At 39.6% G+C, this 16374-nt stretch overlaps 1 protein-coding gene across 6 annotated transcripts in view; it reads right to left on the bottom strand.

Annotated features, from left to right (window-relative positions):
- Nucleotides 1-16374, bottom strand: part of Atg5 (autophagy related 5) — a 111562-nt gene that overhangs the window by 57447 nt on the left and 37741 nt on the right. For all 6 annotated transcript variants that reach the window (XM_075944410.1, XM_075944384.1, XM_075944364.1 and 3 more), the window contains one exon: nucleotides 15672-15834. In XM_075944410.1, the coding sequence (XP_075800525.1) occupies nucleotides 15672-15834 (163 nt within the window). The remainder of the gene's footprint in view (nucleotides 1-15671; nucleotides 15835-16374) is intronic.

The raw sequence follows: 16374 nt of genomic DNA on the forward strand, positions 1-16374 counted from the left end.
AAGACAATACTACATTTTCACTTTTGCCACCAATAGATGTGAGATCTATCTAGCAAGACATCATGTATACTTCCATGTGTGCAAATGATGTGTGTGTGTGTGTGTGTGTTCAGGTGTCTATGCCCATGTATAAATATTGAAGCAATAAAAGGACATTGGGTGCCTGCTCTAATACTCTCCACCTTATTCCTTTAAGACAGGATCTCTTATTAAACATGGAACTACACTAGCGGCCAGTAAGATGTAGCAAGCCTCCTCTCTCTGTCCAACACTGAGGTTACAGGTATACCAGTTTTTTTTCGATTTTTTTTATTAAATGTATTTATTTATTAAGGATTTCTGCCTCCTCCCTGCCACCGCCTCCCATTTCCCTCCCCCAACCAAGTCCCCCTCCCTCATCGGCTCGAAGAGCAATCAGGGTTCCCTGACCTGTGGGAAGTTCAAGGACCGCCCACCTCCATCCAGGTCTAGTAAGGTGAGCATCCAAACTGCCTAGGCTCCCAAAGCCAGTACGTGCAGTAGGATCAAAAACCCACTGCCATTGTTCTTGAGTTCTCAGTAGTCCTCATTGTCCGCTATGTTCAGCAAGTCCGGTTTTATCCCATGCTTTTTCAGACCCAGGCCAGCTGGCCTTGGTGAGTTCCCGATAGAACATCCCCATTGTCTCAGTGTGTGGGAGTACCCCTTGCTCGTGCTCCCTCTCCTTCTGCTCCTGATTTGGACCTTGAGCTTATAATTCGCGATCCTAGAGAAGCTAAGTAAGAAGCAGAATCCAAAGACAAACATATAGGCATCCTCCTGAATATAACCTTCATCAGGCGATGAAAGGAGACAGAGACAGAGACCCACATTGGAGCACTGGACAGAAATCTCAAGGTCCATACCAGTTTTTTTATGTGGGCTCTTAGCATTTAAACTCAAGCCTTGGTGTTCTTATCTACTGAGTATCTCCCCAGACCCAATAACGGTGTTTTTAAAACTGTGCTTCAATTTCTTCACCTACAAAGTGGAGAAAGTAGAAATACATATTCATGATAATACTGAAAGAAAAAGAAGCAAATAGATGCCAAGTGCTACATCACGTTTACTTTCACTTCCAGATTATGTAACAAGGTTAAGGAAGTATAGGGAATCCTATGTAGAAGCAGTTCTGTTCAAATACTGTCACCACAGGCTTGCCTGGAGTGTTCACCATGCTCAAGGACAGAGTATTATCAAATGCAATGTAAATGTTGCTTGCTATACTTTTGCAATTCAGCAGTCTTTGCCAGCTCGCCTTGATGAAGAGAATAAGCAATCACAACCTGCTGCATCATTTTACATTGCCCTGTATGCACCATTCTATTCCCTCCAACCTGTTCAGTAATTACAGGTTCTATCTTTTCAGCCAAGAGGTACAATTTTGTTGCCATTAACTTTTTTATCAATTAAACTGCTTTTACCATGAATTATAACAAGAAACAGTAGTAGGAACAGGAATAATGATACAAAATGTCAACATCTTACGAGCCTCCAGTTTGGACAAACTGGTCGTCTGAATAGGTATGGCCCCCATGCGTCTGAATGCTTGGCCTATAGCGACAGGCACTATTAGGAAGTGTTCTTGTTGGAGAAAGTGTGTCACTATGGGGGGCGGGCTTTGAGGTCTCATATGGTCACTCTATACCCAGTGTGGTAAACTGTTCACTTCCCGCTGTCAGCAGATTAAAATGTAGAACTCTCAGCTCCTTCTCCAGCACCATGTCTTCCTGCATGTCACCATGTTTTCTGCCATGATAAAAAGGACTACACCTCTGAACTGTAAGCCTAACACCAATAATCACTGCTTTTCATAACTTCCTTCTCTCAACATACTACAATATTGGAAGACCACTTGCCTGTGTGTACAAGTCTAAAGTTTGCCCCCCCCCCACTTGTAGAAAGACTAGCTAGGGGTGGGGTGTAACTTAGTGAGAGAGAACTTGCCTGGCAAATGCAAGTACCTAGATTAATGTTCAACACTGCAAAATAATAAAAAATACAAGATATGGAAAAAACTAGCATGATAGAGGAAACGTTTCTAGTTAATCTGAGAAAGTGAAAGGTTTTACAATTATTATACTTGATTAAAACATAGATCCATAAATACAGTCAGTGATAGTTATCTATGAAAACCTCATAAATAGTTAACACTGCTGCTAAAACTTAAAAACTTACTAAGCATTGAAATAAAATCATGCTCAATTTTAATTATGTTCTTTTCTTTCTCTCTCTTTTATTTTTTGAGATAGGGTTTATTTGTGTAGCCCTGGCTCCTCTAGAAGTCACTCCGTAGATCAAGTCTGCCTCTGCCACCCAATCCCAGGGATTAAAGGAACACGTTACCACTGCCCAGCTTAATTATGGTTTTATTTCTGTGATTAAGTTTTTCTCTATGTGTGGGAACATGTCATTGCCTGCAGAAGTCATAAGATGATGCTGGATCCCTTGGAGCTGGAGTTACAGGCAGTGGTGAGCCATATAATATGGGTGCTGGGAACTAATTCCCTTTTTGTCAAGTGCTCTTACTTTATTATCTCTCCAGTCTCCAGGCTAAATTTTAATGCTCATATCACTGGCAATAAACTAGAGCTGCAAATTAAATCTTTAAAGAACTCCTCAAATCCAACCAAATAATTATATTTTAAAGAAAGCAATTACTGAATTCTTATTAAGAAGTACTTATTTCAGATGCATTGAAAAACTAAGATTCAAACTTTAAAATTTTCATCAAAAGCTAACATACTTTGTTGTCCTGTGTGCTCACATTAAAAAATGTGAAAGGATATCTTTACCCAGACTCACTTCTTTCCTTAATCTAAAAGACAGCATTTAAGTCCACTGAACAGGCTGGAAAGCTGGCTCAGAGGTAAAAGTGCATACTGCTCTTCCTGAGAACCTGAATTCCACTCCCAGAATTCACCACCTGAACTCTAGGCCCTGGGGATCCAACCCCCTTTCTGCCCACAGTGGGCAGTAGTACTCTCATGCCCTTTTCCACGCGAGTACTAGTACATATCCACATACATACCCATAAACATAACCATATTTCCACTTGCCTCTGCTTCCCAAGTGCTGTTTTAAGGGCATGGGCCAACACACCTGGCTGATTGATTTTTCAAAGTGTATGCTTGTGGGTATGTACATGAGTGCTGGCATTCAAGGCTCGGGCAATCACGCCCAGCAAAATAAATAGATAAATAGAATGGAAGTCTTAAAAAGACTTACAGAGCTGGAGTACAGTGTATGCCAAGACTGATTATCTAAACGTATTTCTGTTCAAAACTACAGATGGCGTCTCAAAATCCGATTCACCATGTGTTAAAAAAATGTTCTTCCGCTTAGACAGTGCATCATGTCTGAGATTCGGAGAGCCAGAAAGAAACTAAATAATTAATCAAACTCATTTTATTTCACTCACGAAGCAACTTAAGTAGACAAAACCAGAAATCTACCCTAAGTTTCATAAGTACTAAAGGCAAAAATAGTCCATGCTATGGTCACTGTAACTTGTTAAAATTGTTTTTATTTCATTTTATGTGTCTAGACATTTGCCTGCATGTATGTCTTTGCTTGGAAGCATTTGTCAACTGGCAATCATCAGTGTTTCCTAATTGAAACATGAGGAATTTTTATTAGCTAAAAAGAATGTGCATGCCTGGTATCTGCAGAGACCAGAAGAGAGTGAAGGGTCACCTAGAATAGGAATTACTGTGGTTTCGAACCACCATGTGGTGCTGGGAATCAAACCAAGGTTCTCTGGAAGAGCAACCATTACTCTTAATCTCTGAGCCATCTCTATAGCTGAGGTTAGTAAAATCTTTGCAATATTTATTATATAAAATATTTTCTTTTTATCAGCCAAGCGGTGGAGGTCTTTAATTCCCAGCACTAGGGAAGCAGGTGGATCTCTGTGGGTTCAAGGCCAGTCTGGTCTACAAGAGCTAGTTTCAGGACAGGCTCCAAAACTACAGAAAAACCTTGTCTCAAAAAACCAAAAATGAATAAATATGTAAATAAAAAATTCTTTTTAGCTAATAAAAATTCCTCATGTTTCAATTAGGAAACACTGATGATTGCCAGTTGACAAATGCTTCCAAGCAAAGATACACTAATGGTCACTGAACATGCAGAATGAACTGGAACACTCCTTGGGTTATGTCCTCATTTGGATTACCTAGGAAGCCTTTGAAAGTACCAGCGTGGGGACCCTCCCATATCAATTACAGTGCCTAACTTACCGGCACCAGTACTTTTTCAAAGCTCTCCAGATGACTCCAATATGTAGCCAGGGTTAACAACCTCCAGATGTGATGCAATATGCTTCACTTTGGAATTCGAGGCTATCTAGGCTGAAATTCCTGGTCCCATCTCTTTAGTACATAAATTCATTTCCTCATTTGCAAAGTTGATAACATTTATCTAATCCTTATAAGGAATCACAAGATAACGGATTATCCAGGCCTGAGACATTATATAATTTTATTAACGGCAATAACTTCTAGGAAAGTTCTCTTCTTTTGTTCCTTGGCTATATGAAAAAATACCCTTTTAAAAGACATTTCTCATTTACCTTACCTCTACCTCAGTCTGAAATCTGCCTCCTCCCGTTTTATATTCCTCTCTAGAGCTGGGATTTAAGGCATGCATCACTACTGCCCGGTGTTTTAGGCAAACTAGTATGGCTACTGGGATTATTAAAGGTGTGTGTTACCTCTGCCTGGACTGTAAGCCTGACCAGTGGGGCTGTTTTACTCTCCGGCTTTTCAGACAAGCTTTCGTTATTAAAATACAAATGAAATATCACTACACAAGAATGCAGTGTGGAAAGTGGAGCTGTTCAAAATATTATACACCTACTCAAAATTAAAAACTACAGGACATAAAACAAGTACACAATAGGCTTTCTCTTTCACTTTATACATAATTGGAGAAGTCACACCAGCATGAAATTACAATTTCTAAAATGTCCGATCAGGCCTTCTGCTTGCACTAGTAGTGCTTGGTGGTTAAAGTCTTCTCTGCCCACCCAAACCTATTTCTCAATGGCACAGAAGGCTCAGCCAAGTGATCCTGAACTAAAACAACACACTGGATGTTTCGATGGTGGAAAGCAGCACTGAACAGTTACACCGAAGTAGCAGCAGAGTGGAAAATCAGAAGGGCGCTGGAGACATGCACATCAGGTGGATGGCTCACAGCTATGTGCATGTAACTCCAGAGTCCAATGTCCCTGTCTCCAGAGGCATCTGCATGTATGTGACACACATACAAACAGGAAAGTGTGCATGCACGCACACACACACTCTCACTTCATTCAGCAAATTCTTTTTTTAAAGAGTTATTTATTTCATGTGTAAAAATTTTGTTTGACAAGTATGTATGTACAGCACACACATGCTTAAGTATCCATGGAAGTCAAAAGAGGGCATTGAATCCCCTGGCAACTCTTAAAAAGAAAACATTTAATTGGGGCCACTAGTCCCAATTATGATTCAGTCCATTATCATGGCGGGAAGCATGGCGGCATGCAGGCAGATGTGGTGCTGGAGTTGAGAGTCCTACATCTTGCAGGCAACAGGAAGTCGAGTGACTGTCACACTGAGGGAAGCTTACATAAAAGAGACCTCAAAGTCCACCCCTACAGAGACACACTTCCTCCAACAAGACCACACCTCCTAATAGTGCCACTCCCTGTGGGGGCCATTTTCTTTCAAACCACAGTAGGTAACACAATAAATAGCATTAACTGCTGAATACTGAGCAAAAATGTATATCCAACCATGTAGACCCCAGAGATCATAAATGGAAGGGAGAAAAATGTATATCCAACCATGTAGAGCCAGAGATTGTAAATGGAAGGGAGAAAAATGTATATCCAACCATGTAGACCCAGAGATCGAAAATGGAAGGGAGAAAAATGCATATCCAACCATATAGACCCAGAGATCATAAATGGAAGGGACAGAGGTCAGTAAACTGAACTCAAATATTTGAGAGGAAAGAAAGAGTTAAGACAGATATACAGAACTGGGAAGCTGGAAAGATGGAGGACAAGGGTTTTATTCCCAGCACCTACACGATGGTTAACAATCATCTGTATTTCCAGTCCCAGAGCCCTTTTATGGCCTCCTCAGTATTGAGAGAGAGAGAGAGAGAGAGAGAGAGAGAGAGAGAGAGAGAGAGAGAGAGAGAGAGAGAGAGAGAGAATATACATAGAAATAAAGCTGGGTGTGTTAACACATGAAGGTAGCAATGGAAGGCAGAGGCAGGTAGATCTCTGAGTTTGAGGCTACCCTGGCTACAAAGCAAATTCCAGGACAGCAAAAGGTATTTTGTCTCACCTGCCACCCTCTCAAAAAAAAAGATATGTAGAGGCAGAGAGGTGGGTGAGTTTGAGGCTAGCCTGATCTACATACTGTTCCAGGACAGTCAGGGCTAAATAATTCTTTCTAAGACCCTGACTTGAAATTTAATCATCCTAAAAATTAATTTTAAAATTTAAAAATATATAAACTGCTCATTTATTATGTAATGAAACCATGCTAAAATTTTCTTTAAACTTTCTCACCATGTTATAGATTCTTTAACGTTACATGCATATAGCTTTAGACTATACTTTTTCACTGACTGAAAAAAAAACTATTATAGGCAAAAGATAAATATAAAATATCTACTTCTTGTGAAATTGAACAGTGTATGAATTTGGATGATTCAAGACTGTATCTTAGTCTACTATACTCTATCCACTGTCTCTCACACACACAACAGACATTTCTAGCAATGTCTATTTCCACATGGATACCCAGACAGCTCAAACTTATAGCCACAAAAATCTCTCAAGTCAGCTTGTCTCATATACCATATATATGCTCTCTCTATTTCATAGTTCACAGTGAATACACTAGGATTCAACTCAGATCCCAAAACAAGTGTTTCCTCACTACACGCAATTTAATAATAGGGTTTTGTCAATTCTACCATCAAAATAAATCTCCACTGTACTCTTTTTTCTCCTATCACTACTGCTCCCAGTCTCCACTATCTATCTCTGAGCTTTTATTAATTGTGCTTGGTTTGGCACTCAACATTTGGGGTATAAATTCATGAGAAAAACTGTTTGTCTGAGACTTTTTAGCCACTGGCTCAGGCCAAAGTTGGACCCAAAGCTAGCCACCTGGGATCGGAGAAAAACTAACACTCCCAGCTCCCATCCACCCTGGTTTAGCTTCCATGTAAAGTTGGAAAATACACAAAGAATCTGGATACTGTATGTTATTGTGTTGTCTTTGAATTGTTTGACTGCTGAGGAAGGAACAGCTGCTAAAAGGCATTTGACTATAAATGCTCTTGAGTTAATCCAACCTATATATTTTGAAAATGCCTTGACTTCAAAATTTAAATCAAAAGATATGTTGTTCTGGAGAAGAGGTCTTGCTTTTGTTTCTACAGGAAGTGAGAGGCTGTGAATTCATTCTGGGTTAAGAAAAATAAGGTCTAATCAAGGAAGATCCCCTGAAAAATCTGATAGGAGATGGCCCAGATGATCCAACACTTCAGAGCATCTCTGTTGCAGTTTCACCTGAGTTCTATATGCAGAACAGCCCCAAGACTGTTGGCTGAGATGATCCAGCTGCACAGAATACTCCAGTAAGGACTTCACCATAATCTTTTCTTTGGGTCCCATAAGATTACCAGCACCTCTAGTCAGCAGAAAGTAGTCTAGAAAACTACACCCACATTCACAAAAAAATGGATTATGGATGTCTGTTTTTGTTTAATGTGTTGGTTACAAGTTGTTATGGATGATTAGGAAAAAAGTTAAACAAAGGAAACTAGATTCAAGGTTCTTGTTTTGAAAAGAAAATAGGGGGAAATAGACATGACAGGATAAAAGGGTAGATTACTGAATCTACTCTGAAGAAAAAAGAAAGGATAGAGATATGATAAGATAAAAACAGATTACTGAATCTACCTTTGAAAGAAACTGTTTAAATGTTTTACATTGGATTGGACTTTTGTATATTGAATACAAATTCTGTGTATTGAGATTAATTGTTAGAACATACCGTACATACATTTCTACTCTTGTTCAAGGTATTTTACCAATATAATTCATTTAATTACAACTTTTTGGGATAATAAGGAAATACAGGTTAGTAATATTAGTCATCTATTATAACTGAACTTGTAGTCACATTAGTTATGTTTTCAAGGTCAAACAAAGATATATTTTAGATAGACAGGTCATCTTAAAACACTTCAAAGACCTACAGAATATGGCATTTAAAATGCTTTACTAACATAGGTTCCTCTTTTTTTATGACAATGAGACATGTCTGCTCCTGGCAGCACCACTCTACTTCAGAGACGATAATGGGCATCAAAGAAACTCCACAAGGATTTTACTTTCTTTGTGGAAAAGTAAGCTGCTGTACAAGAAAATGCCCTTGTCCTGACTGCTGATAGTATGTTGTCCTAATTGAACAAGCCAGACACAAAAGAAAGTGACTGTCAAACATTGTCAAGACAAGGAGGGACAGTCCTTCAAGACATCTTGCTTCACAGAAAGGTTTGTTGGATATGCTAGGCCTGTAGACCGAAGATGGAGATGCACCAATGTTGCAGAGGAATTTTGGGTGACTGTCCAGGAAGCCAGCTGTTTCTGTCATTAGTCATGTTTTCGGAAGTTACTTGCTTGCACTTCCTGCTTACTCAGTTACTATTATTTCCTTCTTGTTTCTCTGAGGGAGTTGAAAATTAGACAGTTAATAGTTTTCCTTGTTTACCTGATGTAGAAAGCAAGTTACAATAGAAAATAAATTAGGTATAAGACTTTGGACTCACTAAGAAGGGTTAGATATAGAGTAGTTTCTCTGAATTTGTCAAATGCAAATTGACTAGATATTGTTGATGTCTTTATTGTCTGTATATATTGTATACAGCTATTACATTTATTGTATATAGTTTTTATTATATTAGTTACAACTTTCTTTTCTATGTTAGACAAAAAGGGGAAATGTAGTGGCATTTCATTTGTATTTTCATAAACAAAGCTTGCCTGAAGATCAGAAAAGTAAAATAGTCACACTGGCCACCCTTACAGATCAGGCAGCAATGATACACACCTTTAATCCCAGTTTTCACACTTACTTGCCATAGAAACCAGGCGGTAGCAGTGCATAACCTTAATTCCAGAATTAGAGAGGATTATAAAATGGGAGGAGACAGCTCCCAGACACAGTCTCATTCTGAGGTTTCCTGGAGGCAAGATCACCATTTTCGAACTGAGATCGAGGTTAAAAGCCACTGGCTGGCTGCTCTGTTTTTCTGGTCTTCAGGTTGAACCTCAATATCTGTCTCTAAGCTTTTGTTAATCATGCATCAGGAGAGCATCATAAAAAAGAAAAGGGGCCGGGGATGCCTTTTATCCCAGTACTCAGGCGGCAGAGGCATATGGATCTCTGTGAGTTCCAGATTAGCCTGATTTATAGAATAAGTTCCAGGACAGCCGGGGCTACACAGTGAAACCCTGTCTTGAAAAACCAAAAAGAAAACAAAAGGAGAAAATTCTTTATCTAAAAAAAAAAAAAATGAAAACAAGGCTTTACTGAGGTCAGAGACAGTGGTATACACTCTTCCTTGGTAAATTTGTGGTTTTAAATTTGTGTAAATCTTCAGATAAGTAAGAATTTCATTAAAGGAAACAAAAAACTAAAATTTAAAACACTAAATGAGGGCCAGTGAGACAGCTTGTAGATAAAGTCACTTGCCATGCAATCTGATAACCTGAGTGTAATTCCTGTATCCTATAGTAGAAGAAAGAACTCGTAAAAGTTATCCTCTGACGTCTACATGTACACTGTGGCACTTGTACTGCCCACCATACAGACACTCACATGCACACACAATGTAATAATAAATACCCCCCCAAAAATGAACACTAATAGAAGAGCTGGAGAAATGGCTCAGGAATTAGGAGTTATTGCTGCTCTGCCTGAGGATCCAAGTTTGGTTCCTAGCACCTACAAAGGGTGGCTCACATCTGTAACTCTCATCCCCAGGTTATCCAGCACTTCTGGCCTCCAAGAGTAACAACATTCCCATGTACGCACATATTCTTCTCCAGTCAAACACAGAAACTTCATTAAAATCGAAAGTACACTTTTAAGGCAATAAAACCTATTAAAAGATGAAGATGGAGGGATGGCTCAGCATTTCAGATTGTTCACTACTCTTTTGGAGAACCAGAGTGTTCAATTTCTGGTACCCACAGATGCTTGTAATTCCAGCTCCAGGCCATCCGAGGCCCTCCTCTGGATTTAACAGGCATCCCTACTAAGGTGTATATATATATATATATATATATATATATATATATATATATATATATATATATATATATATATATTACACACACACTCATCCATACACTAAGCAAAGCAAAATAAATCTTAAAAAAACAAAACAAAACAAAAAAACAGCCGGGCGGTGGTGGCGCACGCCTTTAATCCCAGCACTCGGGAGGCAGAGGCAGGCGGATCTCTGTGAGTTTGAGGCCAGCCTGGTCTACAAGAGCTAGTTCCAGGACAGGCTCCAAAACCACAGAGAAACCCTGTCTTGAAAAAAACAAAAAAAAAAAAAACAAAAAAAAACAAAAAAAAAAAACAAACAAACCCTCAAACATGGACTGGCGTGATGGCTGAGTGGTTAAGAGGACATGAGTTCCTTGGTTCCGGCAAGCACACTGGGTCACTCATAACCATCTGTCTGAAAACTGAGCTCATTTTATTGTCTGACAGGCCTGTATTCCCTCTCCAGCAAAGCCACTTAAAAAGTAAAGTAATTACTAGAAAACAATGTAGTAAAAGTAATTTATGCTCCTTTTCACTAAGGTATTAAGGAGTTGACTCTTGTAACTTGTGTACTGGAAGAATGTACAGGTACGTGTACTCAATAGTTTCTCTGATGTCCAGAACTTAGCCTTTATAATTCTAATTCCATTACAACCATCTTGGTTTTAGCAACTTCATATCTTATTCATTTAAAAATGCCTTTCTCTGCTTCATCCAGGCAATCCTCAAATCAATGGGGGAAAGAAAAAACAAACAATCAACAAAACCAGTCACTAGAATCCTGCTTTTCTATTTATTAAGGGAACTCCAAAGAGAAAAGTGATCTGACTTACAGATAAAAGAGAGAACTACGTAACAGGAAAGGAACAGAGTAAGTTCAGATTGTAGACCAATAAAAACAGCAAGATGAAAACATAAAACATCTGCCTTGAGTATGTAAGCCTCTAATATACACCCCTATATCATCTTTATCATCATCCTTTAATACGCCACACACAATTTGCTTTTATTTCATGTGCATTGGTATTCTTCCTGTGTATATGTCTGTGTGAGGGTGTCAGATCCTTTGTAGCTGAAGTTACAAATGGTGAGCTGCCATGTGGGTGCTGGGAATTGAACCTGGGTCCTCTGAAGAACAACCAGTAATCTTAACTGCTTGCTGAGTCATCTCTCCAGCCTGACTATTTCCTCTTAAAACCTGTTTTATGTTAAAAATGGCAAACTGGGGCTGAGTGTATTGGTATATGGATATAACCCCAGCATTCAGGAGACTGAGGCAGGAGAACCCTAAGGTGAAGCCAGATCACACTGTAACCCCATTTCGCTAAAAGCTGAGCCTTGTATTAGTCCTGTTATCTTTTGGTAACATATAATGTGACATTGAACAGAAAACCTTCACATGGATTAGCAATTGCTTCAAAAATAAAAATGCTACTTTCCTTCCTGTTTGTGACTATTAACTCTGTTTCAGAGAGGTGGCAAATTCTTGCATCTAAAATGAAAGCCTACAAAAAAACTGAAAGGCACATTATGCCTTAAATGAGTTTTCTTGGTTTCATAAGCTTTTCTTATTTCTCCTTCAGAGAGCTTCAAAATTAAAATTAGCATTTGAAAGTATTCAAAAATCGTTGAAACTTGTGCTTAGCTTTGGTGCTCTCCAGGTGCAGCTCTGAATGGAACAAACAGACCACTTGCTTTGTCTGAATTTAACAATTTACAACCACATTAACAGAAAGGTGACAACTCTATGACCTCACAAGTAATCAGACCTTACATTTGGGTTAAACAACAACAAAACTCTTAAATATAAAAATCTATTTTCATAAATAAGATTAAAGACTATTATACTATTTATGAAATACCTTAATAGTACTTCCTGATTATGTGAGAAAGAAAAAGAGTAAATCAAAACTTAATAATTTTACTAAGATCACACTATGTTTTGGAGATGAAATACATAAGAAATACACCAACCACAGGTATCATGTAGCACAATATGGAAAATGTATCAATGCAGCAATACTAAAGAACAAAAACGCATTTAAATGGCAGCGTCCCAGAACATGCAGTGCCATAACCCTGTCTGGTCATCTGTGTCCCCAGATGCTTGAGGATCACACCTTCTGACATAGTGTCAGTGTAAGTTAGATGCTCATTGTTAACTCTACGAATAGAAGACTTCATACAAAAGGTGACGATAAAGAATGAAGACATGAGCAGCTAAACAGTCAGAAAAAGAGAAACAGTATTCCAGGCAGAGAGGACAAGGAAGCACCCATCTTCAAAACATTCTGAAGTGGAACTTTCAGCACTTTATTGCACAATTTACATCTATTTGTGTGTGCACCATGACATTCACGTGAAAGGCAGAGGATAATTACAGCAGCTGGTTCTCTCCTTCCTCTACATGGGTGCTAAGGACTGAGTTCTGGCTGTCAGGCTTGTTGGCAAGCCGAGCACCTGGCTAGTTCTACTGCTTTACTCTACAATTTATTTCGAGTGTGTGTGTGTGTTGTGTGTGTGTAAGGGAGTAGGTAGTGATAGTGGTATTGAAACAAGACCTCATAGTCCAACCCAGCTTGGCTACATAGTTAGGACGGCCTTGAATCCCTGGTCCTCCCGTATCCACCCTTTCTTAAATCTCTAGTTTCTTTGTTTGTGACAGTGTCTCTTGTTGCTGGCCTCCACTTCTGAGTGCTGCGTTTACCTGAAGTGCTACCACAACTGAGGAGGCAGTGTACTTTCTTCAGGTTAAAGGTAATTTTAATAACTTGGTAACAACCTTTGAAGGGAAAAAATGTGATGGTTGCCAAGTTTTGAAAAATTCTAGATGTATAAATATGACACTTTGGAACAATTCCATGTCACCCAGATAAATGAAAATCTAACATAATGAGAAATGTGATTATCACATACATCCCAAAATATGTGTCTTATATGCTGAGGTCACTGAAGTCACAACACCCTGAGTCTGCATTACCAAACAGCCACCCACACTCTGGGCAACAGTGCAGTGTCACTGAGAAAGAACTTACACTGGATGTCTTCTTGGCCAAGGGTAAACACAAAGATACAAGACATGTGACTGTCCTAACAGCCCATGTGCATTGGAAAATGCGGCTCAAAACATGTAATCTTAGTAACAGGGAAGGCTGACATGGCGCCTGCACCTGTAACCTGGGCATTTAGGAAGTAGAAGAAAGAGGGCCATGAGCTTAAGGCTGACCTTCGCAATATAGTGAAAGTCAGTCTTGGATGGGGGTGGGACATGATGGCATTATTCCTTGATTTGTGTAACTTTTTCATCAAAACATTAGAAAATTCTATTTGTTACTATTTCATATGTAGCAAAATTAAAAGGTTGACTATAAGGAATTTAAAGCACAAAATGCAAACTTTTAGGACAGTGAGAATCTGTCTCAAGAAAGGAAGGAAGGAAGGTAGGTTGAAAGAAAACAAAACAAAAATTGCTAAGGAGATGGCTCTCTAGTACAATACTTGCTATGCAAGAATGAAGACCTGAGTTCTGATCCTAGCACCCACATAAAAGCCAGGAGTGGTCACATGTGCCTGTAATTCCATTGCTAGTGACACAAAGACAGGTAGATCCCAGGGCTTGCCAGTCAGCCAGTGTGTTAAATTGGAGAGCTCTAAATTCAGTGAAACTCTATGCGAGCAAGTGAGGTGAAAAGCAATAGAGAACCATACCCAAAGTCAACCTTTGGCCTCTGCAGAAACATGCACAGGCAAGCAGCCACCTGCCACCTGCCACATACACACCCTAACAAAATTTAACTCCTTTGTAAAACAGCAAAGTAATGAGAAACCATCTTTGCTATACCTACCTGACCAAAATACTTGTGTTAATCAGCATAAATATTCCATATTTGCATTTTTTTTCCAGATTACCTCTGAGAGTTGTTTTACTATGAACACCAACAGCCTCACTTAACCTGGGACATTGCCTGCTATCTCCACTTATGCTAATGAGTTCATCTGTACATGGTTCCTCCTGCTGCATGTCTATAGTCCTCATTGTCTTCATTTTCACTTTCAGTTTCTGGACCATTCCATTTTATCCCCATCCATGTTAAGTGGACTCAAGCAACTAAAAGTACATAAGGAAACTACAGCACCACATGCCTTGCTGTTTGTGTTGAGAATGGCAAATGCATAGTGATTAATCAACAGACACACGATGTAATGCTGTCCACACTAAAATGTTAGCAACAGAGGCTGGAGAGATGTCCAGTGATTGAAAATTCTTCCACAGGACCCAAGCTCATCTCCAGCACCCTCAACTCAGTTACCAGAAGTTCACAATTGCTGATAATTTCAGTTCCAGAGATTGGACACCCTTCTTTGACCTCCACAAACACCCATGGGACATGTGAATTCATGTGCAAATATGGCATGTTCACACACATGTACACCACTTTTTATATAATTTATATAATTACTTATGGTTAATATGCTACAGTAGCTACAATTTGAGCAATTTACTTAAGGAATGGGTATTACTTAGCCATGCACACTGGACCACAAGAAGCCAGGATTTTAAAATCAACTTTCTTATGTGCATTAGAAGGCAATCAATGCAAGCAAGAGTAAAAAGCCACAGATCTCTACGAGACAGGAATGCACAGGAACTCATTTCCATCAGGAATATTTGCTCTCTTTCCACTGGCTCATTGGCCCTCTTTCTTTTCCTCCCCGCTCCCTCCCCCATGCATCCTATACTGGCTTAGAACTTGCTGTGCTGCTGATGACCCCCAACTTCTGATCCCCTTGCCTTTACCTCCTACGTACATGCACCAGCACGCCTGCCAGTTATGAGGATAAATCTGAGTACTAGGCAAGTACTCTAACAACAAAGCTAGATCCTTAGGAGGAGTCTTTATATCCCGGCAAGGCGAGAGAGCACCTGTGCACATAAGCAAACCTACTTCTGGGAGAAAGAAGAGGCTGGACTGCGGACACATCCTGAAGCATGTATGCAGTTCCCAAATATGATCAGAAGGGTCATGCCTAAGGAATGAGGACCAGACTCTTTCTTCAGAAGTGGAACAAAAAGGTTTATGCTATCTTAAATCACGAGCTAAGTGATTGGCCTGTCAGGCGACCCAGGAAAAGAACAATATTGGCAAACTGAAATGGAAGAGATGACTAACAGCAGCTACTCTGTAGATCTGGGCCTGGAGGCCAGTGCTAGTTTACATCACTAATGCACAAACTGCACACAGGTTTATGGTTCTGTGCTACCTGACACGGTACTTAGAAGTCAGTCTGGGTAGTTACCATTCTGCAGTCCCATCCAGAGCTGCTTGTGGTCTTTTTTCTGCATTTCATTGATGACTTGACTTTTATGTTTTAAAGCATCAGCTTCTTTCATACAAGACATAAAATGAGCTTCGACTGCATCCTTGGATGGACAGTGGAGAAGGTCCTTTTCTGGAAAACTCTATCAATGGAAACACACAGAACAAGTATACAGATGCATATTAGCTTTTAAAGAGAACATTCCTTATTTGCCGATGTTCCCAGCCCACCACATTTTATTATCACAATAACTACAAATAATTCTTAGAAATTAACTTAAAAAAACATTACTGCTGGGCGGTGGTGGCGCACGCCTTTAATCCCAGCACTTGGGAGGCAGAGGCAGGCAGATCTCTGTGAGTTCAAGACCAGCCTGGTCTACAAGAGCTAGTTCCAGGACAGGCTCCAAAACCACAGAGAAACCCTGTCTCGAAAAACCAAAAACAACAAAAATTACTAATTTGACACAATCTGTACTCTTCCCAAATAATTCTTAGCTGTGAGGTTATCTTTTGCAGGTTCCTAAGCATAGCACATGTGTAGCACGTGTAAGTGACAGCAATAATCACAAATGAGTGGCCATTTCAGCCAGAGAACGATTTACAGGAGAGTACTGACATTCCTCTACCACCTGCTTTCAAAAGAAAGTTCACCTGGAGCCAGTCAGGGAAGTTAGGTGTGG

The sequence above is a fragment of the Microtus pennsylvanicus genome, chromosome 1 (genome assembly GCF_037038515.1).
Source record: "Microtus pennsylvanicus isolate mMicPen1 chromosome 1, mMicPen1.hap1, whole genome shotgun sequence".
Classification (NCBI taxonomy): Eukaryota; Metazoa; Chordata; class Mammalia; order Rodentia; family Cricetidae; genus Microtus; species Microtus pennsylvanicus.